Raw genomic sequence first — 25,757 nt, forward strand, 5'->3', positions numbered from 1 at the left:
AAAATTTTGTCAAAATTGTATTTCTATAGAAAATTTTGTCAAAATTGTATTTCTATAGAAAATGTTGTCAAAATTTTATTGCTATAGAAAATTTTTGTCAAAATTGTATTTCTATAGAAAATTTTGTCAAACTGAATAATATACGTATTTAATCGGCTTTTTTGTTTAATATATAACCCGTATGGACTAACTTACAATTGAGAAGACTGTGTTAAGAAGTTTTAACATACCGTGCCATCGGCAAGTGTTACCACAACCCAAGTAATTCGATTATGGATGAAAGACTTTAGTCCAAGTTTCTATGCAATCCATGGTAGAGGGTACATAAGATTCGGCCTGGCCGAACTTACGGCCGTATATACTTGTTAATATCTAAAGGCGTGCATTGAAGTATTTTAGATTTTTTTATAATAATAATATTATTATTTTTAAGTTTTTACTTAAAAGCAAATTGCATAAATTGCATATTAAAAACGTTTGAATTCCAAGCATTTTCAAATTACTGTAGCAAAAATCGGACTAATCCACAAAAAAAAATAAGAAAGTAAGACATAATTCTTATATTGTTAAAAACTAAGTATTTTACGAAGATTTACAACCTTTCTGATGTGTAGTAACATACTTCGTAAATATATGTCAAATACCTTAAAGTTTACGACAGACCATCTCTGATATCACTTCCCGGTATATTTTAGACAGATAAGTGAAAAATTTATGACATCCTAGTTTTAAGTATATAGATTTTTAAGTTGAAGTCAAGCTATGTTTTATATCTTTTTTATGGAAAAATAATATCAACGTTATAAAACTATAATGAAAATCGTTGTGTCAACATTCATTGCCCAATCCCGCCTTTAGGCGGTCTTCTTTACACGCAGAGAAGGAATATGATCACCTCAAACATGTTTCAAGAGCAAAATGTTATTTTTGTATGGTGACCATGTAACATGTTTGTCATTAAAATATTATTTTCTCGTCAAATATAAACTGCTTACCGAGATCAGATACATGATTTCCGAGAAAATAACATGGTTGCGAAAACCATGTTACATGGTCACCACCCAAAAATAACATTTTGCTCTTGAAACATGTTTGAGGTGATCATATTCCTTCTCTGGGTGTAAATAAGGAAGCTTTTAGTGAAACACATCTTAAGACAACAAAAATGAATAAAATAAAAACAAAACTTAGTTGAACATGTTCAAGAGCCTTTATTTTATTTTTATTTATTTATTATATTTATATTTATTTATTTAACCGTATACATTTTTCTTGATTAACTTTCTTGCTTTTGTGTCGTTAATATTGAATATTTAATCAGCTGACAAAAAAATTTGGGGCATTAGAGGGTTAATATATAATCACCGATGTACATCACTATTGAAATGTAAATGATGTAGATATTTAAAAAAATGGTCACCATCATTAATAAATTTTTTAGGAAAATATACATTCACCGAATACATTTGCAAGATTCTTAAAAATATAATTTATGTATATTATTTTCATTATAGATTATTTAATTTTCTGTTAGTCCCCTAGTATTGAATTATTTTATATACTTTAATTTTATTTAGTTTTTAATTTCACTTTATTTTATTTTTTTCTTCTTCTTTCGTTTCGTTTTCGTTTCATTTTATTTAATGGCCCATATTATTGCTGTAACTGGGTGTTATTACTTACAATACCTGATGAACACAATATGCAACCCAAAAAAAAAAAATGAATACAAATCAAAAATCAGTATGAATTGAAATTGGTTGCCTCGGATAGTTTGAATGAGAATGCTACAACCATTGTTGTCAATGTTCGCGATGTTAATGATTTACCTCCGGTATTCCCTCAAACATTGTACGAACGTACTTTGGATGAGGAGATGAAGGCTCCATTTACCATAATACAGGTCGAGTTTTAATTTATTATCTTTGGTTTTTCTTGTATCTGTATGTGTGTTTAATATTTATTCATTTTAATTCTATTATTTGTTTTAAAATTAATTTCATATTTTATAAAAAAATACTCATATCAGCAATAACATCACGAATCATAACTTACTGTCATAATATTTTTCTCTATCCCCCTCTTTTAACACTTGTAATGTAATCAAATAAATATATTCATTGGTCCATTTTGTATATACAGTATGTTTATTCAGACAAAAAATTATTGAACTATTTATAGGGATCAAAAAAAAAACTCAGATATTATTGAAAACAATTATAAAGAAAATCAAATATTTACAATGTAAAGCATGGATTGATGGGTGTATATATTAGGGTGTATTGCCAAAAATCCTTAAAAAATACGAATGGGAAAATAAAAATTATAAATAAAATATAGCCCTGTATATAGTATTGGGAAATTTTCTATTTATTTCTAAAACGAAAAATATTCCCTTAGTTCTTAAATTTTTTTTTTTTAAATTTGAGACTTTAACTACTATACATACCACTCCATTATTTATATGGGTAAATATAAATACTTAAAATCATTTACATATGGGCGCGTTAATTGTAAATACATGCAATGATTTAAACATACATTTGTGTGCATAAAGGCAAAGGTGATTGAAAATCAATTAGTGAAATAAGGAATTTATTGTAATAGCATTTGTTGCCTGTTGATATGCAAATATAACATTCCACTGAACGCATTTCATGTGAAGCGTAATATTTTAATTTCAATATCGCAAAAGTAACAATTAGAGAAAATTGGTGGTCCTTGAATATTTAAAAGGTGTAAAAATTATGGGGAATTAAAAAAAATATATATAATAATTCAATTTTTCTTGTAGGAAGAAAAGACTAAGAATCTTTTAAACAACAATGTCAAAATCATAAAAAATTAAATTATATTAATGCCCTTTTTATATATTTTGCTTGGTGAGTTATTATCTTGTCCTAGATTTTATTCTAGTGAAGCATAAAATTTCAATTTTTTTATTGCAAAAGCAATAATTAAATCAAGTTGGTATCCTAATAGTTATAAAGGGTGATACGGTCAAAATTTGGTCAATATAAACTTGACGTATTTCTTTCAATTTTGAAGGTGTGTGTAGAATGTTGCTCCTATTTTGATTTTGGAATTCATTCCTCAGTTGTCAAAATGCCGTCCAAGCAAGAAGAGCAGCGTATCAAAATTTTGCTCGCGCATCGCGAAAATCCGCACGCAAAGTTGGCAAGTTCGCTAAAAGTTGCCAAATCAACCGTTACAAATGTAATTAAAGTGTTTGGGGAACGTTTGTCGACAGCCAGGAAGTCTGGATCGGGGGGAAATCGAAAACCGGAAGCCGCTGAGACGACAAAGAGAGTTGCCGGTAGTTTTAAGCGAAACCCTAACCTCTCTCTCTCCGATATGCCGCAAATAAGCTGGGTGTATCGTCTACAACCGTGCATCGAGCCAAAAAACGAGCCGGACTATCGACTTACAAGAAGGTAGTGACTCCAAATCGCGATGATAAACAAAATACGACGGCCAAAGCGCGATCCCGGAGGCTGTACACGACGATGCTGACGAAGTTTGACTGCGTGGTAATGGGCGAAGAAACCTACGTCAAAGCCGACTACAAGCAGCTTCCGGGACAGGAGTTTTACACGGCAAAAGGAAGGGGAAAGGTAGCAGATATTTTCAAGCACATAAAACTGTCAAAGTTCGCAAAGAAATATCTGGTTTGGCAAGCCATCTCTACCTGTGGCTTGAAAATCAGCATTTCCAAACCTTTCGGGACTGTCAACCAAGAAATTTACGTGAAAGAGTGTTTGAATAAACGTCTGCTGCCTTTCCTGAAGAAACACGGTTGTTCCGTACTGTTTTGGCCGGATTTGGCATCTTGCCATTACGGTAAAAAGGCCATGGAGTGGTACGCCGCCAACAACGTGCAGGTGGTTCCCAAGCACAAGAACCCTCCCAACACGCCAGAGCTCCACCCAATTGAGAAATACTGGGCTATTGTCAAGCGGAACCTAAAGAAGACCAAAAAACTGCTAAGGACGAGCAGCAGTTCAAGGCAAACTGGCTTTCTGCTGCGAAGAAGGTGGACAAGGTGGCTGTACAAAATCTGATGGCAGGTGTCAAGCGTGAGACCCGGCAATTCGGATTTGGAAAAGCGAAAGCCTAACTGAATATTTTTCCTGAATTTGGTACTAATTGAACTTGAAAAGGAAATTTAATTTGCATTTTTAAATAAACGATTTCACCGATTTACACGCGTTTTCCCTTGACCAAAGGGTTAATACCCACCCAGCAAAAAAAAATTGGAAGTTCTTCCTAAGGCACAACTTTAGAAGCACTTCCCGAAGATGCACTCCCAATGATGTTCTTTATTTTAACTACCCAGGAAGTTATTTTAATTCAATTGTTATAACTTGTTTTTTTTCATACTTTTAATGGGTAATTTTAAATTTTTTTGTTTCAAATAGATTAAACAAAGAGTAAGAATTCATAAATGGTACAAATGCTAAAACCAAAACCAAAATGCTAAAACCAATCTGAAAAAATTGTGAATTTTTAAAAATATTTGAGGTCAATCGTTTCCGACAAGCGTTAGAATCCATTAAAAAATATAAAAATTATCTATTTGACAAAATATCACAGAATTTTTAAATTTACATCGAAAACATTGAATTTGGATCACACCTAAAGAAGTGATGCAAATTCAGTGGAACGGCCATGTTAAAATCATCACTTCTGCGTCAATTTTGCATCACTTCCGGATCCAAAAAGAAAATTTTCATTACTTTTTTGGCGACGCTTTTTTTGTTGGGAAATTATAAAAGAACTTCCAAAAAAGTAGTTTGGATCCCCAATCTGTGATCCGGAAGTAGTGCAAACTTGGATCATCTCCAATGAATTTTACATGGGTTTGTCATAGGACGGAAGTACTCCCTTTTTGGATCCTTTGCATTGATTTATAAGTTGTGCGCTGGAAGTTAATTTGAATGAAGAAATTTAAAAAGCGAAAAACATTTTTTTTCAACCAATTTCTTTTTTTTTCAAGCATATTTTTTATTACACTATTATTTTCCTATTATCATTTTTTACAATTTGAAAAACTTTTTCGCTCCGGCCAGAGTTTGATCCTGGGTTTGTTGGCACCATAACAGAATACCTTAGCACACTCAGCCACAAGCGCCATTGATTATAGAGCGTCGAAAGGTCAATTAAAATGTTTGTGATGTGATCGTAATACGACAATGACATTCTAATTGCTTCTCGAGATGTTCTTTATTAGTATGAACGAAAAAATAAGAAACGCAGGTTCAAATCTCACCAGCGGCAATTTTTCTATCAAATATTTTTCTAAAAAAATAATTTTTTTTATGTTATGCATCGTTTTTATTTTTTATTTTCGTATAAATATATTTTTCTATTAAAAACCATTAAAAAAATTAAAAATTCTCATAATGTGCAAAACCTTCTCAAAAGAACTTCCATGGAAGCGAAAAAGTCAAACGGTATAGGTTAAAATCCCAACGGGATGAATTTTTTTTATTATTATTTTGTTACTTTTTTATTAATTTTCTATTTTTTTTTATTAATTTTCTATTTTCTTTAAATCTAATTGTCCTAAATTTGCACTTCAAATAGCCTGCGTACTTTCTAATACTTGTCCACAAGGACTGCATCGGTAAAAATCATTGCGGGATCCCAAGATGGGCTTTAGAAGAAATATTTGTGGGCTTGTTCAAAAGGACTACACCGGGAGTAGAAAAAAATCATTGGACGTTCCCACGATGCACTTTAGAAGAAATGTTTGTGGACTTGTCCAAGAGGACTGCATCGGAAGTTGAAAAAAATCGATGGGGGAATAAGAATATAACGCTGTTACATTAATAGTCCATCAAATATAAAAATTCATAAAATTTTTAGGTTTTAAAATTATACTCAAAAGATTTTCCTAAACAAAAAAAGTTTTTGAAAATTCCTGACCAATAATTTTCTAAGATTTTACATGCAATCAGTTTGTCCTTTATTCTTCTTCAGCAAATACAATAATTTTTTAGTGTATTGTAAATTACCACCAGCGAATGGCACTAGTAGCGCCTAAAAGTATGCAAAGGGGAAAGAAGAAATTTTCTATATTAGTTATGAGTTGATCTCCTGAATATTAAAATTCAAACAGCGGTTTTCAATATAAAATGCAAATTCATTTATATAAAATGCAAATTCGTTACTTTTCCGTATGAAACAGAAATAACACTCTTTTATAATATTTTGTTTTTTAAATAAACGTGACACTTTTTATGCCAATTTTTAGAAATTCTTAGCGCTAACGCTGATCCTGAATGTTTAATGAGAAAATAAAAGAATAACCCACTATAAGCTGCTCCAATCTGGTGGTGTAATTGATTGTACACTTTTTAGTCAATAACTGATCCGATTGAAGAACGTATCAAGATAAAGGACTTTGTCTCCATCAGATTAATCGTTGAAGTGAATTGTCCGCAGAGTGACCGATGTGGCACTTTAGTGATACATTTGCCACGTTAACACTTTTGTTTTTGCGCCATTGAATACAATATTTTTTAGATTTTTGTGCGAAATTTTAACAATATTGCGCCATTTCGTAGTTAAAATATTATTTTATACCGGATGCCTTTAAAATTGGAAATTTACTCGCGTTAACATAAAATTGAGTTTATACTTCCAATACTACAGTTTTCCTATCCTTTACATACCATAGCTCAAACGGACAATTGTCAAGCCTGAAAATATGCAATGGAAATTTTCTATAGTAGTTAAACCGTGTTCTGCCCCAAATGGTACATATTTGGTTCAATACGAAATACGAAAAAACTCTTTCGAAATTATTAGCCGATCTATTCAGACGGCCACGACCGTATCAATGTCTCTCACGATATCACCTATATTGAGCCATTCTGTTAGATTTTTCAACGTGTAACTACATTTTTATTTATGCTTATTTATATTTGCCCTTTTAAAGCCTCACCATATACCATATGTATATAAATCCATTTTCTCATTAATAATCATAGTCAAAAATCTATAATAATCACTTACATTTATGGCGAATTGAGCACGTTTATGTTACATACATTATGCTGATGGCTTATATAATTAATATCCTGTAGTACAAACAAAGGATGGAACCCTATGATATTCAGTGTAATGGAATGAGATTATGTGGCATTTTAAATCATAAAAATCGCACTTTCACCTTTTATATAAATATATATGCTATAATTAAAATATCAATTATAAATGACGTTGAAAATGGTAGGAAATTATAAAATATAATATCTGTTATGAGAACTCATTCCGAAAAAAATAAAACTATAAAATAAAATTCGTGTAATGAAATATAAAGAGAGAATTGTGCAAAATAATGTAGCATATTTTTATGGGGGTATTGTATTATTAGATATTGAAATTTCATTGAGACTTGTCTTAGCCTACATAAGGGTACAATGTTGCCATAGAGATTATGGAAAGCATGTAATTAAATACAATAACAATTTTTTAAGTTAAATGAATCTACAGTAATTGATTCATTTTTATATAATTAAAAAAAATGTGGCATATTTTTAGGCTCTTGATAATTTTTAAAGTCTTGCTTTGAAATTACACAAATTCACAGTATATTGTTACGTTTTTATATTGAGGCGTGTTTAATAACCCGATAATTAAAACACAGTCCTTTTCAAATAACGACAATCTACAATTTATTAGTTAAACTGATGGCTTCACTTATTTGCTCTACGATGTGTACTGTATAAACTTTAGCTTACGACTGACTTGACTGCTCCCTCCGCCAGGGGCTTATATACCGTGATTTGACGATTTCGAAAATTCTGGATAGTCTGGCCTACAACCATCCAGAACTATCTTGTACAATTTATCTAACACCACATATTCAACTGGTTATCTTGATTGCCTACAGCCATCTGGAATATTCTATCGGCGTTACTTTACAGGTGATATGGCACACATACTTTTAGGCTTATGCTAATAATCTAGTGCATTCTACTAGATTAGGTAGATGTCGTGCAGGCATAAAACAAAATGCGTTACTTTTACAATGAACGATTGGAAACACAAAAGATGTTTAAGAAAGTACTAGAAAATAAAGAAATGACTCTAACAAGTTATGACGTAATTTTATCGTTACAATTTGAAATTTAAATTAACGTAAACTAATTTAAATAAACTTAAATCAAGAAATATCACATTCGTAACAATATGTTTACCGATTCTATCATACCTTAATATATCATTTGTTTTGTCAAACTATTTCTTACCAAAAATATGAGCATTTTCGCTCAAACATTCATATAACACAAAATTATTAAATACGTGATGTGTACGATGAGTTTTCAAATTAACAGTTTTACTTCAAAAGAGGTAGAAATTCTTTAAATATGCAGAATTTATTTTAAGAATATTCCTAGTTTTACAAACAACAACGTAGATCATAACAAAACGTTGCTCTGCTCAGTTATATATGCAGAATTTTATGTTGCAAATAATCCAAGTAAGTTTCCATAATAAAAATTCAAAAACTTAAATGGTAATTACTTTCTTAATACGATTACTGTAAAACTCAGCAGACGAAGCTATTATTATTTTTCAATACAGCACCTAAATTTATGCTGTATTTTTTAGTTAATATATTTGTGTATTAGTATAAAAATTTTTTCATAGCATACTATTATGGGTTGTGGCTTAAATGACAGTTACTTGAAATCATGGTTTGTACATTTTCAGTTTATATAAAAAAGACTACTTTTCATTATATTTTGATATTGAAATAAAACAATGTTTTAAGAACTTTTGTATAAAAAAAAATTAATTAGTTTTCTTCTACTCATTAGAGTTCTATTATCAAACTGGACTCTATTTCTCCATACCATATACAGAAAATATATTCAATTTTATTTATATATTATCTATTACAAGATTTACAATCATAATACATTATGAAAATACATATAGAAAAATCGGTTTCACAACAAATGTTTTCATTTAAAAAAAAAAAATTCAAATCGGCCCCATTTTTTCAAGATTAAAATAAAGGCCCCGAAGAAATATGCTAATCTATAAAAAAAATATAAAAAGTGTTTTAAAATAGAGTCATGACAATATTAAAAATGTTTTGGAATAAAATTGAAAACAGAAACTATGTCAATATCTAAGCTTCGAAAAATTAAATATTACTTGTCGGTTCCAATCTGGCATCTTAACAGCAAGATTAATATTTGACTAAACAAGTCATCAATTAATGCAACAAATATATGCTTTCATTAGAATGTCTTTCTATCAAGACCGGATATACAATATAAAACAATTAGGTACACACCTAAATGTATGCCATAATTTTTGTATGATAAAAATATTCGCTTACTTAATAAATGATTCGATTCACGTTTAGGTTAAAGTGGCAGACCGATTAAGATTCAGGCTCACTTAGACTATTCATTCCATTGTGATATTCGATTCACGTTTACATTAAAAATCATATAAGAAGTTTTCTTTATTCATTTTATGTTATTTGTATACAAAACAAAAATTATAAAAGTTGGTATTAAACAAAATTTGGCCAACATTCATTAAGAATAAATGAGACTTTATTTGCCCTTCACCCTTCTGGGGTACATACAATTGGTGCTTCTTAATCTTCTAAGCAGATTTTTATTCTAATGGACAACATAATCTTGTCAATATAAAATTAATTTTGTTTAATATACACCCCTTCAAATATGCTATAGTTTTTGTAACATTAATGAGTTAACCACACAATTAAAAAATGATTTCTATTTAATGCATACTCATCCTAATAGTTAGATAAATAATTGGTCTAATCTATTTAATTTATATTTCGTGTAATAAATACACTTAATAGTTTTTTATTAGCTAATAATTATAAATTGCAATTATTTGTTTTGCTTTTTTTTTATAAATAGACTTGTTTTTTGTCCGCTTTCACTTAAACTATATGGAGCAGAAAATAATTTTGCTATATACACTTCATAGAGCCATGCACACAAAAACTCTATGCAAAGTGTCGTATAAATACTTGTCAGTATTGAGAGATCATTAAATAATATTAATTAAATAAATATTTGAGTAGAGAAAAAAATTGTAAATAAAATATATATGTCACTAAACCACTTCAACCGATTGTTATAGAGCAAAAAAAAAAAAAAAATACACAAAACAATGAGTGCTCATTTATAGGATTTTATAAAATTGACACCAACAATAAATATCTGGAACACAACATTAATTACATGTTTTTTTTGTTGCAATTCGTTAACTAAAAACTTATGTTTTTTTATGATATTTAAAACTTTGTTTAATTAACGTAATAGCCAATTCTAAATGAAATGATGTGAATGATTGATTATTTATTTTAAACAACAAATGAGTAAAATATTAAATAACAAAACAAAATAATAAATTTAAAATGATAAATACTTAAATACAATACAATAAAATATTATTGATGATTGAGAATAAAATCTATAAAAATGTGGGAACCAAACTACTTCTGCACAATTTTAATTAATCGTAGTTATGATATTTTACTACAAAAACTAAAAAAAAGTAAGAATATATAATAAATCAAAAAAATTTAAAGTAAATAATAAAAAATATTATATTCTTGCAATTATTTATTAGTCGTACTTATGCTGGTTATTATCACAAACATTAATTGTTAATTTTTTGCTTTAGCATACTCAGAAAAAAATATTACGAAAATTTGCCAATTAAAATTTTAACTGAGTTTTAAAAAAAATTTAATTGGTTCCACCAATTTTATTAATTGAAACAAAAATCAATCAAATTATTTGAATCAATTAATTTTTTAATTGACTTTGTTGATTGATACGATCATATCTGTGATTGAATAGATTTCAAATAAAAATTTAATGGGGCAATTAATTTCGTGACTGAAGAAAAAAATATTTTTGAGTGTGGAAATAATAGAACCCTAGATTTGTAATGATTAGGGGAACGAATTTTTAGTAGTATATTCACCTCTAAATATTACTAATAACGTCTATACATAGAGATCTTTGATCTTTGCCACATGGCTACACTTATAAATTTAAATTAAAATAACATTTAATAAGACATAAGTGACTTTGTCATTATTCGTTGAGGTTATTAAAAGGAAAAAACAAAATTGTGATGCCTACATTTAGGCAATCAATTTTATTCATAAATACATTTTTACTGTAAATATATTTATAATTGCGTTATAGCAAAACAGGGTTCCTAAAATATGGAAATTTGATATAGGCAACATTTGTAGATAATATTTTAAAATTTAAATCTACTCGTAGTGTACAAAACTTGTGAATGGGGTTTTAATATCTGAAACTATATTTTACTATAAAACAAAAAATCTCTAGAGTATTTCTTTTTTTTTTTGCATGTTCATTAGTTTCTTAATTTGCTTTTGTTTTATTGCTAAATTTCAAATGCACGTTTAGTTTTAATGCATGCTTTTCACAAATATTAAATCTTGCTTAAATTGTCCCCATACCCAATATTTGAATGAAACAAACTAACGCTATATTTTCATCTTCTATTTTACATGCCATACTGCCTTGGAACTTATATAGGTCACTGCCACCGATGGTGATAAAGATCGTCCTCAAAATATTGTCTACTTTTTAACTGGTCAAGGTATCGATCCTGATAATCCAGCAAACAGCAAATTTGACATCAATCGAACAACTGGAGAAATTTTTGTTCTAAAGGTAAGTAAAGGCATAATCATATTTTTCTCGCAGAAAATGTAATTTCCACGAAATTTTGCCTTTTAGATAAAACGTCATAGCAATTTCGTCTTTAAATAAAATTTCATGGAAATTTTGTTTTTAGATAAAATTTCATAGAAATTTTGTTTTTAGACATAATTTCATAGAAATTTTGTTTTTAGATAAAATTTCATAGAAATTTTGTCTTTATATAAAATTTCATAGAAATTTTGTCTTTAGATAAAATTTCATAGAAAATTGTCGTTAAATTAAACGTCATAGACATTTTGGCTCTACATAAAATTTCATAGAAAATTGTCTTTAAATCAAATTTCATAGAAATATTGTCTGTATATGAAATTTCAGAGAAATTTTGTCTTTAGATAAAATTTCGTCGGAATTTTGTCTTTAGATAAAATTTCGTCGGAATTTTGTCTTTAGATAAAATTTCACAGAAATATTTCTTTAGATAAAATTCCATAGAAATTTGTCTTTAAATCAAATTTCATAGACATTTTGACTCTAGATAAAATTTCATAGAAATATTGTCTTTAAATCAAATGTCATAGACATTTTGCCTCTACATAAAATTTCATAGAAAATTGTCTTTAAATCGAATTTCATAGAAATATTGTCTTTAGATAAAATTTCTTAGAAATTTTGTCTTTATATAAAATTTCATAGAAATTTTGTCTTTCGATAAAATTTCATAGAAATTTTGTCTTTCGATAAAATTTCCTAAAAGTTTTGTCTTTAGATAAAATTTTATAGAAATTTTGTCTCTACATAAAATTTCATAGAAATTTTGTCTTTAGATAAAATTTCATAGAAATATTGTCTGTGTATGAAATTTAATAGGAATATTGTCTTTAGATAAAATTTCATAGGAATTTTCTTTAAATCAAATTTCATAGACATTTTGTCTCTAGATAAAATTTCATAGAAATATTGTCTTTAGATAAAATTTCATAGAAATTTTGTCTCTAGATAAAATTTCATAGAAATTTTGTCTTTATATAAAATTTCATAGAAATTTTGTCTTTAGATAAAATTTCATAGAAATTTTGTCTTTAGATAAAATTTCATAGAAATTTTGTATTTAGATAAAATTTCATAGAAATTTTGTCTTTAGATAAAACTTCATAGAAATTTTGTCTATAGATAAAATTTCATAGAAATATTGTCTTTAAATAAAAATTCATAGAAATATTGTCTTTAGATAAAAATTCATAGAAATTTTGTTTTTAGATAAAATATCATAGTAATTTTGTCTTGAGATAAAGTTTCATAGAGATTTTGTCTTTAGATAAAATTTCATAGAAATTTTGTCTTTAGATAAAATTTCACAGAAATTTTGTCTTTAGATAAAATTTCATATATTGTCTTTAGATAAAATAAAATAAATTCATAGAAATTTTGTCTCTAGATAAAATTGCATAGACATGTTGTCTTTAGATAAAATTTCATAGATATTTTGTCGTTGGATAAAATTTCATAGAAATATTGTCTTTAGATAAAATTTCATAGAAATATTGTCTTTAGATAAAAATTCATAGAAATTTTGTCTTTAGATAAAATTTCATAGAAATTTTGTCTTTAGATAAAACTTCTCAGAAATTTTGTCTTTAGATAAAATTTCATAGAAATTTTGTCTTTAGGTAACATTTCATAGAAATTTTGTATTAAGATAAAATTTCATTGACATTTTGTATTAAGATAAAATTTCGTAGCAATTTTGTCTTTAGATAAAATGTTATAGAAATTTCGTCTTTAGATAAAATTTCATAGAAATTTTGTATTAGGATAAAATTTCATAGAAATGTTGCCCTTAGATAAAATTTCATAGCAATTTTGTCTTTACATGAAATGTCATAGCAATTTTTTCGTTAGATAAAATTTCATACAAATTTTGTCTTTATAAAAGATTTCTAACAAAGGTTAGCTTTTACTAAAATTAATTAAAATTTTGACTTTGGGTAAAATTTTAAAGAAATTTTGTCCTTAAATTAATTTTGTTTTAATATAAAAGTTGTGAAAAATTTTGTTTTAAATTTAAAAAAATAATGATAAATTTTGTTTTTAGATACAATTTCATATAATTTTATTGAAATTTTGTCTTAGATAAAATTTATAGATTTTTTTTACATAAAATTTCATAGCATTTCGTCTTGAAAAACAGTTTCATACAAATTTGTTTTTGATATAAAATTAAAAAACAAAAAGTTTTTTGTCTTTCAAATGTCATTAAAATTTTGACTTTAGATAAAATTTTAAAGAATTTTTTGTTTATATAAAATTTTATAGAAATTTTGTTCATAGATAAAATTTCATAGAAATTTTGTTAATACATAAAATTTCATAGAAAGCTTAATTACTATATTTCCTTTAAATAAGATTTTATTCAAATTTTAATAAATAAAATTTCATAGATTTTTTTTATAAATAAAATGTCATAGACATTTTTTCTTAGTAAAACTTCATATAAATTTTGTTTATAAATTAAATTTCATAAAAAGCTTAATTTCTTCGTTTCCTTTAAATAAGATTTCAGTGAACTTTTTATTTATAAATAAAATTTCATAGAATTGTTTTCTATAAATAGAATTGGATAAAATGTTTTGGCTTTAGATAAATTTTCTTGGAAATATTTCTTTGGATAAAATTCTATAGACATTTTTGCTTTTAATAAAATTACATAGAAATTTTGTCTGCAGATAATTTTTTTTAACTTATTGCCTTTTAATAGAATTTCACATAAAATTTCGTCTTTATATGTTAGGTTAGGTTAGGTCAGGCGGCACTTAGACTCACTTAGGCTATTCAATCCATCGTGATACCACATTGGTGAACTTCTCTCTTATCACTGAGGGCTGCCCGATGCCATGTTAAGCTCAATGACAAGGAACCTCCTTTTTATAGCCGAGTCCGAACGGCGTTACACATTGCAGTGAAACCACTTAGAGAAGTTTTGAAACCCTTTCATCTTTATATAAAATGTCTTTAAAATATTGTTTACAATATTTTCGTCAACCATAAAAATAGTTTTAAATTTCTCTTAAACCAATAAATTCACTGAAATACATCATGTAATTTTGTGTAATTGTAAATTTATGCCAAACATTTAAAATAAAATGCCTCCGCCCTCACATATATTACAGTTTAAAAAACAAAAAGTTAAAGATGTTTTAACACAAAATCCATGACCAGCAGAAACAAAATAATGCAATAAATAATAATTGTTGAAATTGACAGTAACAGGGTAATACAACAATCAACATACGCACAAATAAATCTACCACTCATCCCTATACAAACTCACACCCAAGCACAAAAATATTGGTTGTTTTTGAACATTCACTTTAAGTAGGCTTATTACACATGATAAGCTTATGACAAGCCGCCTTAAAGTATGCAATAATAAATGCATATACATTCCAATTTATTCTCTCCCACAAATGTGTGGTATGACAAATGACGATAAATTTACCGAATATTTCGTGGTTTCAGATGGCAGAAGTTTTTCTGTTTTTGGTTTTTATATTGCATACTGCGGCCCAACAAAAGCCAAGATATTAATGATATGCTTGTATTTTAAAATGAAAGATGAGTAGTTCATGGGATTTTTTTTTTGGCGCATTTACAATGAATGTAGACTATAAATTATTCGTATAACTGTGAAAAATGGATTTATAATATGAAAAGACTACTTGTTATATGACATCATGGGGGATCACAAAAGCCTTTAGTATATCTTTTTCCAAGGGCTAAAGATTTTTCAGAAGTTATGTGAAAATGCAAATAAGATGGATGGAAATTTTATTTAAGAGTGGAATATATGTTAATTCATTCAGAGGATTTTTTTTATTTTTATTATTGAGATCGAATGGAAATTACAATGTAAATAAACTTTTTTTTAAGAAATTGATGAGAAACCAAAATTGATGATAAGGAAGGTAGGTATTGTTTATAGAAACCAAAGGAAATAAAAGAATCAAGGATGTCAGAGTATAATTTAATTAATAAAAATCAATACATAATTTAATAAAGCATTTTAATTAAAATTATAGGGGTAGATGCAATTTGAACTTTTTAAAGCCTACTTTAAGGCATTAAATTTATCAAAAGCCCAAGTGTGATATAATTATAACCACTATATGGTATGATTTAGTTGGCAATGAATTGTTAAAAACACCTCTTAGGTTAGGTTAGGTTAGGTAATTGAACTTGAGTTTAACTATAGCAGAACAATAAGATGCCTTTAACTTTTCTCTAGCCCAGTCTGGAGTCATTAGTGAAGTTATTTGTTCTTGTCTTATTTTGTGTTTTTGAAGACTTTATTAATTCCAAAAATTTGTTGAGTTGTTGCAGACGAATGTTTTTAGCATGTATCAAACTAATTGACCTCTATTCAGCGCAGACAAAGTTCAAGTTTTTGGGATATTTTGAGATGGCATAGAAATAAATGAGTGTGTTAATTTTATGTTTCTTTCTTTCGTAGACATAAAACGTGACAAAAATGGTATTTGGTGATGACAACTACTTAATAAAGAATACATTTCATTTAGTGAATAATTTTTGGGCGATAGCATTTGGAAATTTAAAAATTTTTGAATTTAATAGAATTGGAAAATATTGTAAAAAAAAAAAATAAGAAATCCGTGTGATTCGCCCCGGATTTGAAAAATACTGGTGAAGAATTTCTTCAACTATTAGAGGAAACGATTAAGAGTTTGAATATCAAAGTAAAATTTTCAAAAGCTAGAAAATTATAAGCTAGTGATTGGTGTTTTATCATGAAAATCAGATGATGTTGCTTGATGTTCGAAGAAGGAAATAGGGGGGTTAGGTGAGACTCTCCGCTCTATGAATTTATCTCAATTATAAAGAACTTTCTTCTTAAGGTCGAGACCGTACTGCGTATCTAAAATTTACTATGTATAGTTTTGGAAAAAAATTTATTAAAAGACTATTAGTGATCCGTTTGCGATTGAAATTCATTTATCAAATCATATCAAATATATTGATTAGTATAAAGAAAACCTACTTGTTTTACACTTCGGAATTTATGTGATATGGGTGGACTCCCCGTACTATACGAGTACTGATGTACTGATTTTATTCACAAACTACCAAAAAATGGCTTCTAATTATATGATTTTATGAGTCTACAAGAAACTAAGGATGATATCTACACTGTTAGAAAAATATGTTTTTCATATTTTCCGATATAAACAAAATGTGATTCGGGCACAATTTTTAAACACAATACATTTAAGTACAAACATGTAATGTTCCTAAACTAACACAAAATGTTTGGGACACATATGTTAATATGTTAGAATATATTATGTTTGGGGCATGAATATTTCATAAAAATAATATGTGTGAATGTTAACATATATACATTTACAAATTTCGAGTAAACATATATATGTTGGGATACTTTATTCAGAGAGCGACAGAGAGAGAGAGAGTTAGTATAGAGAAAGAAATAGAGATGGAAACCGGGAGGGTTGAATAAAAAGATATCAACATAACAGAGCGAGAGAATGAAATGAGAGCAATTTCTGGGAAACCGCTTGTTTGTTGTTTCGGAAAACTGTTTCATGATAAGGCCAAAAATTTAATATGCTTAAGTCTAAATATTATTTAATTTGAATATTAGAATGAATATTCGGAACCAAGAGAATAGACATTTGAAAAAAAAAAAAACAGCATATTTGTATTACAGAAAAAGATGCGAAGAACTCAAAAATTTCGTGGAAGTGAAAATTACGTGAGGGAATGAGCACAATCTTCTTTGGGGAATTCTTTCAAGCATAAACTATTTTTGGACTCAAAATGCTTCCAAACATATAATATGCTCACATAAAACGAACATATTAATGTTTCGGCAGTATCCAATAATATATGTGCTTCCTGCAAAATATTTTTGGAACATATGTTAGAGAAGCGATTTTTTTTGAGGGTGTAGCAAATATTGTAGGACCTAAAAAAATTAAAATTAGGATACAAATCACATTTATAGAATTTTCAGTATTTTTTCCGATATATCAGTAAAGCTATTCACGTAAAAATAAATGCCAGTTTTAAAACGAAATCATAGCACATTCTTCAAAATAAGAATAAAACAAGTAAGGAAAGTCTAAAGTCAGGCGGGGCCGACAATATTATACCCTGCACCACTTTGTAGATCTAAATTTTCGACACCATATCACATCGGTCAAATGTGTTGGGTGCTATATATAAAAGTTTGTCCCAAATACATACATTTAAATATCACTCGATCTGGACAGAATTTGATAGACTTCTACAAAATCTATAGACTTAGCACGCATAGCTACATTGCTAATTCTACTCCCTGTGCAAAATTTTAACTAAATCGGAGTAAAAGATTGGCCACTGTGGTCATATGAGTGTAAATCGGTCGAACGATATATATGGGAGCTATATCTATATCTGAACCGAATTCAATAAAATTTGGCATGGTTATTAGTGGCCATATATTAATACCACGTTGCAAATTTCAACCGGATCGGATGAATTTTGCTCGTCTAAGTGGCTCCGGAGTTCAAATCTGGGGATCGGTTTATATAGGGGCTATATATAATTATGGACTGATATGGACCAATTTTTGCATGGTTGTAAGAGACCATACTAATATCATTTCCCAAATTTCAGCCGTATCGGATGAAATTTGCTTCTCTTTGAGGCTCCGCAAGCCAAATCTGGGGATCGGTTTATATGGGGGCTATATATAATTATGGACCGATATGGACCAATTTTTGCATGGTTTTTAGAGACCATATACTAACACCACGTACCAAATTTCAACCCGATCGGATGAATTTTGCTCCTATAAGAGGCTCCGCAGTTCAAATCTGGGGATCGGTTTATATGGGGGCTATATATAATTATTTACCGATATGGACCAATTTTTGCATGGTTGTTAGAGACCATATACTAATACCATGTACCAAATTTCAGCCGTATCGGATGAAATTTGCTTTTTTTGAGGCTCCGCAAGCCAAATCTAGGGATCGGTTTATATGGGGGCTATATATAATTATGGACCGATATGGACCAATTTTTTCATGGTTTTTAGAGACCATATACTAACACCACGTACCAAATTTCAACCGGATGGGATGAATTTTGCTCCTCTAAGAGGCTCCGGAGGTCAAATCTGGGGATCGGCTTATATGGGGGCTATATATAATTATGGATCGATATGAACCAATTTTTGCATGGTTGTTAGATACCATATACTAACACCAAGTACAAAATTTCAGCCGGATTGGATGAAATTTGCTTCTCTTAGAGCAATCGCAAGCCAAATTTGGGGGTCCGTTTATATGGGGGCTATACGTAAAAGTGGACCGATATGGACCACTTTTTGCATGGTTGTTAGAGACCATATACTAACATCATGTACCAAATTTCAGCCTGATCGGATGAAATATGCTTCTTTTAGAGCAATCGCAAGCCAAATTTGGGCGTCCGTTTATATGGGGGCTATACGTAAAAGTAGAGCGATATGGCCCATTTGCAATACCATCCGACCTACATCAATAACAACTACTTGTGCCAAGTTTCAATAGCTTTCGATAGCTTGTTTCGTTCGGAAGTTAGCGTGATTTCAACAGACGAACAGGCGGACATGCTCAGATCGACTCAGAATTTCACCACGACCCAGAATATATATATTTTATGGGGTCTTAGAGCAATATTTCGATGTGTTACAAACGGAATGACAAAGTTAATATACCCCCATCCTATGGTGGAGGGTATAAAAATATTCCATGTGCTTAAATCAATAAATTTTTTATTGAAATTTCTTCAATCACAAAATTTGTATAATCGCCAACAACGTCCAATAAGAAAATAATTGAAACAATTAAAACTTTAATTGAAAGTATACAATTTAGGTGATAAGTATAAATTTTCCTAATTTTTATAAAAAAAAAAAACTCTTACTTGTTTTCACTATTTTTCATTGGAAACAAAGGTGCTTTTCTTGTTAGATCCTAGAAAAAAGTTGTTGGCACCTATCTAGTTATTAAATAAAAGAAACATTTCATAGATGTTAATACAAAAATTAAAACATTTAATAAATTTCAATACAATTACAAAATGATATCCTGCAATATCAATTAAATTCATCTTTATTGAAAATTCATGTTCAATCCAATAAAATTTGATATTTGCACATTTACTATTACGTGGTCTAAACATTATACATGCGACACACAAAAATTCTTCTTTAACAAAGGACCATGAAAAATAGCAACATTATATTCAGAAAAAAATATGTCATCATGAAATCTTCATGAGCGGAAGTCCAAGAGTCAAAACACGAAAATGCACTTGAATATGATGTGTTAATGTTCGATAGGAACAAAGATCCTAAAAGCTGGTCCTTTTTTGTTAGATTTACCCATGACAATGTTTGATTTGGTTATTATGGTTTATACATCCTTTCGTCTGCCTTAAGGTTTATGGTTATAGTGGTCCGTTGTTCTATGTGCTTATATTTTAATGGTGAAACTTTTCTATATCTAGAAATAAATTAAAGTGGATATTTTTAAATGTTGGGTGGTGAGAAAATTTCTTCACGTCATAAGGATGTTAGAAGATTTGTTTGACTTCCAATTGCCCATGTTATGTTAAACTTAACTTTTGTTGAATAAACTTAAAAAAATGTAAATAAAATATTTAAAAACAATTATTTTTAGTTTTTGGGCATATATAGATTTTGATTGTAGGTAAATTCTAATACCATCCAATAAATAAAAATACCTATGGTACTATACCAAAAATTCTTGACAACAAATATATTATATGCTTCTAACGATACCAAATATCATTACCGTTTCATATGACTTTTTGTTATTTTAAATATATCTCAAAGTAGTGTTTAATGGTTAACCTGTTTTTATGTAGCATATTTATTTTTAGGAGTTTTTTATAAAATCTTCCCTTAAGTTTATATTTCCATCGCCTTACACGTATAACCTAGCATATTCTAATAAAATTTGCAGCATTTTAAAATATACTGGTTATTTTCAATACTGACATATCTCTTTAAAAATTCCAAAAATTAAATTATATCCATGAGGAAAATTTTTTCTAATTATCCAATTTAAGTCACTTTGAAGCTTTGCAAAACAAAATACCCTCTCATATAAATTGTAAAGCCTTTAAACATTATGAAAATCTCATAACCATAAGCTCCGTATGCCAGTCATTTAATAAAGCCTCTTTTCTAGATGAGTCTCATCAATTTTCATCAACGGTTTTAGAGCTATTTCAATATCCGTTATAAGTTATTGCAAAATACATCGCCCATCGAAAAATGGCATGTTCTCACTAAAAGCCATTTAAATGTATAAAAATGATAAAAATTTTCTACATGCAGCAATTAGTTGACAGGGATATTAATAGCATGCATATATGCATATGTTTCATCCAATCTAGGTGGTATTAGTATTAAATATCCACTTTAGTCCTCTCAGGATAAAATGGCCAATAGACCAGCTTTCGCCATTAAGCTCCTCTTCACCCAGCAGTCTGTCATTCCTTTTAAATGCTAATTTCGTGAGGCAAATATAAATGTTTTAGTTTGTTTTTCTTTTTTAGTTTGGTGAGGGGGAAATAAACTACGGCATGTTTTGACTAAAATACTATCACTAGAGAAATTTTATGGGTACAAAATGAATTATTTCTGCCATACGTATATAATGTTATGTGAGATGGAAAACTACTCCATTGCAATATTCGGATTACCATAATACCAAATTAAACTACCCAAAACATGGGATATCCCCATGCCATTTACCATTTTCCATGTTCCACCTTTTAATCTCCTATAGGGGACATTCTATTTCATATGCCACAAGGACTTAACTCCACATGAGCGGCCAAGTGCATGATGAGTGCTTTCCCTTCCTCTAAAGACTAATCAGACAATTTTAATATGAAAATTAAATAAAATTCTCTAAAGAGCTATTGTATTCATGGGTTCCATACTGGTGGTTAGCTTATACTAACCTAACGCCCATATGTATGCAATATAAATTTTGTTTTTCCATTACAAAGGATTGAGACCAAAACGGAAAAGTAGAATGCTCTTTAAAAATGAATGGCAACGGCAGATGGTTTGCATGAAACAGTACATGGAATTCGAAAGAGGACTGGGAACTTTAAGATTTACAATAAAAATTTTTCGTTATAAAAAGGAAATTTTTCGAAAATTGTTATAACGAAAAAAAATTACGACAATTTTCCATAAGAAAGGGAAATTTACTATAAATTATTAATTTTCAGAAAATTTACTATAATTAATAAATTTTCAAAAAAATTACTATAAATTATAAATTTTTAAAAAAATTTACTATAAATAAATTTTCAAAAAATTAACTATAACAAGAAAATTTACTACAAATAGGAAATTTTCCGAAAATTTATTGTAAAAAGGAAATTTTCTGAAAATTTACTATAACTATAAAATTAAAAAAAAAATGTATTACGTATATTTCAAAAATTTTCAGAAACTTTACTAGCAACAAAAATTTTCGGAAAATTTACTATAAATACGATAGGATAGGATATTTTCAGAAAATTTACTTTAAATAGGAAATTTTCAGAGAATTTTTTTAATATGACATTTTATGAGAATTTAATTTAAATAGGCGATTTTTAAATAATTTATTGTAAATAGAAAATTTTCAGAAAATTTTCAAAAAATTTGCTATAAATAGGAATGTTTCACAAAAATTTCTGTAATTAGGAAATTTTCAGAAAATTTACTATAGTTACGAAATTTTTTTAGAAAATTTACTATAATTAGGAAATTTTCAACAAGTTTACTATAAATAGGAAAGAGTTCGGAAACTTTACTGTAAATAGGAAAGTTTTCTGAAGATTTACTATAAATATGAAATTATCAGAAAAATTTTCAGAAAATTTACTATAATTAAGAAATTTTAAAAAAAGAAAAATACTACAAGTAGGAAAGTTTTCCAAAAATAAATATGGAATAAAAAAAAAATCTTTAGATAGAACATTTCCAGAAATTTTGCTATAACTAAAATAGAATTTAGAAATTTCCAGAAAATTAACTATAAATAGGAAATTTTTTGAAAATTTTCTATAAATAGGAAATTTTCTGAAAATTTTCAATAAATAGGTAATTTTCTGAAAATTTTCTATAAATAGGAAATTTTCTGAAAATTTTTGTATTAATAAGAAATTTTCTAAAAATAGGAAATTTTCAGAAAATTTATTATAATTAAGAAATTTAAAAAAAAATGACAGTAAATAGAAAAGTTTTCAAAAAATTAACTATAAGTATAAAATTAAAAAAAAATCTTTAAATAGAATATTTTCAGAAATTTTACTATAAATAAAATAGAAAATTAATTAAAGAAAGCTAACTATAAAAAATAGGAAATTTTCAGAAAATTTTCTATAAAAAGGAAATTTTCTAAAAATTTTCTATAATTAGGAAATTTTCAGAAAATGTATTATTATTAAGAAATTAAAAAAAAAATACAGTAAAAAGGAAAGTTTTCAAAAAATTAACTATAAGTATAATTATCAGAAATTTTACTATAAATAAAATAGAAAATTTCGAAAAATTTATTGTAATTAAGAAATTTCCAAAGTTAACTATAAATAGGAAATTTTCAGAAAATTTACTATAAATAGGAAAATTTCTAAAAATAAATAGGAAATTTTCAGAAAATTTAGTATAAATAGGAAATTTTCAGAATATTTACTTAAAATAGGAATTTTTCAGAAAATTTACTATAAACAGAAAATGTTGAAAACGTTTACTATAAAAAGGAAATTTTCAGAACATTTTCTATAAATAGGAAATTTTCGGAAAATTTTCTATAATTAGAAAATTTTCTATAAATAGGAAATTTTCTGAAAATTTTCTCTGAATTGGAAATTTTGTGAAATTTTTCTATAAATAGGAAATTTTCTATAAAAAGGAAATTTTCTATAAATAGGAAATTTTCAGAATATTTATTATAATTGAGAAATTTAAAAAAATTACAGTAAATAGAAAAGTTTTCAAAAAATTAACTATAAGTATAAAATAAAAAAAAAAAACTTTAAATAGAATATTTTCAGAAATTTTACTAAATAGAAAATTTCGGAAAATTTTTTGTAATTAAGAAATTTCCAGAATGTTAACTATAAATAAATAGGAAATTTTCTACAATAAGGAAATTTTCAGAAAATTTTTAATAATTAAGAAATTAAAAAAAAAATACAGTAAATTGGAAAGTTTTCAAAAATTTTCTAAAAGTTTTTAGGAAATTTTGTGAAATGTATAGAAACATATAAGAAATTTTCAGAAAATTTTCTATAAGTAGGAAATTTTCGCAAAATTTATAATAATTAAGAAATTTAAAAAAAATGACAGTAAATAGAAAAGTTTTCAAAAAATTAACTATAAGTATACAATTAAAAAAAATCTTTAAATACAATATTTTCAGAAATTTTACTATAAATAAAATAGAAAATTTCGGAAAATTTATTGTAATTAAGAAATTTCCAGAAAGTTAACTATAAATAGGAAATTTTCAGAACATTTTCTATAAATAGGAAATTTTCAGAAAATTTACTATAAATAGGACATTTTCAGAAAATTTACTATAAATAGAAATTTTTAGAAAATTTACTATAAGTAGGAAAATTTGAGGAAATTTACTATAAATAGGAAATTTTCAGAAAATTTACTATAAATAGGACATTTTCAGAAAATAAATAGGAAATTTTCAGAAAATTTAGTATAAATAGGAAATTTTCGGAATATTTACTTTAAATAGGAATATTTACTTTAAATCAGAAAATTTACTATAAACAGAAAATGTTGAAAACGTTTACTATAAATAGGAAATTTTCGGAAAATTTTCTATAAGTAGCAAAATTTTCTATAAATAGGAAATTTTCAGAAAATTTTCTAAAAATTGGAAATGTTCAGAAAATTTGTTAAAAATAGGAACTTTTCATAAAAATTACTTTAAATTGGAAATTTTCTAAAAACAGGAAAGTTTGCAGAAAATTAATTATAAATATGAAATTTTCTGAAAATTTACTGAATTTTTTAAATACATATTACTATTTTCCTACATAAACCCTTTTATTAAACGTTTTTCTAGCTAGTTCCACTGGAACGTTACACAAAGGCCCTGCTCAGGCACTGTGTAACCATAGAGAGCTATATTTTAACTTACAAATACACAGTTTGTGTGTGAGTTTTTGTTACGTTCAGGATGGGATATAAATGGTGGCTCGGTCTATCTACCTTTTACACTGCTCAGAAAATTTACTATAAATAGGAAATTTTCAGAAAGTTCACATTAAATAGAATTTTCCTAAAAACAGGAAAGTTTCCAGAAAATTTACTATAAATATGAAAATTTCCGGAAATTTACTGTATTTATTTTTTTAATACATATTACTATTTTCCGCAATCCCTACATAAACTCCCTTTAGTTAAACGTTTTCCTAGCTATTTCCACTGAAACGTGACACTAAGGCCCTGCTCAGACACTGTGTAACCATAAGAAGCTATATTCTATCTTACAAATACACTACATAACTGTTCGTGTGTGAGTTGTTTCTACGTGCAGGATGAGATATAGATGGTGGCTCAGTCTGTCTGCCTTTTACCCTGCACCTCCTTTATTCCATTACTCCAGCAAATAGCCACAAGAAAAACAACTATGAGAGAACGCACCCGTAAAATACAAACTGTAATGCATTTTGCGGTTGTCACGGTGCTTATGACAGATGCTGAGAAAGAGTATGAGATACTGCTTTTTGTGGCGATGGGATATCAACTTGGTTCGTTTGGTAAATGGCAAAAAATGCATTGGATTTAAAAAGCATTAGAATATAAACAGGTTAATTTATGTCACAGTTACACGAAATGCAAGTGGACAGATGTAACCACACGCATTAAATTTTAGAAGGGGGACATGGGCTACAATTTTAATTGAAAATTAAAAAATG

The 25,757-nt window shown here is 27.6% G+C and overlaps 1 protein-coding gene across 1 annotated transcript in view; it reads left to right on the plus strand.

The window, feature by feature from the left end:
• Positions 1–25,757, plus strand: part of CadN (neural cadherin) — a 470,814-nt gene that overhangs the window by 391,230 nt on the left and 53,827 nt on the right. Inside the window, 1 exon segment of the mRNA XM_075297354.1 lies at positions 11,589–11,726. Within this exon segment, the coding sequence (XP_075153469.1) occupies positions 11,589–11,726 (138 nt within the window).

This window comes from Haematobia irritans, chromosome 2, assembly GCF_050003625.1.
Source record: "Haematobia irritans isolate KBUSLIRL chromosome 2, ASM5000362v1, whole genome shotgun sequence".
Lineage (NCBI taxonomy): Eukaryota > Metazoa > Arthropoda > Insecta > Diptera > Muscidae > Haematobia > Haematobia irritans.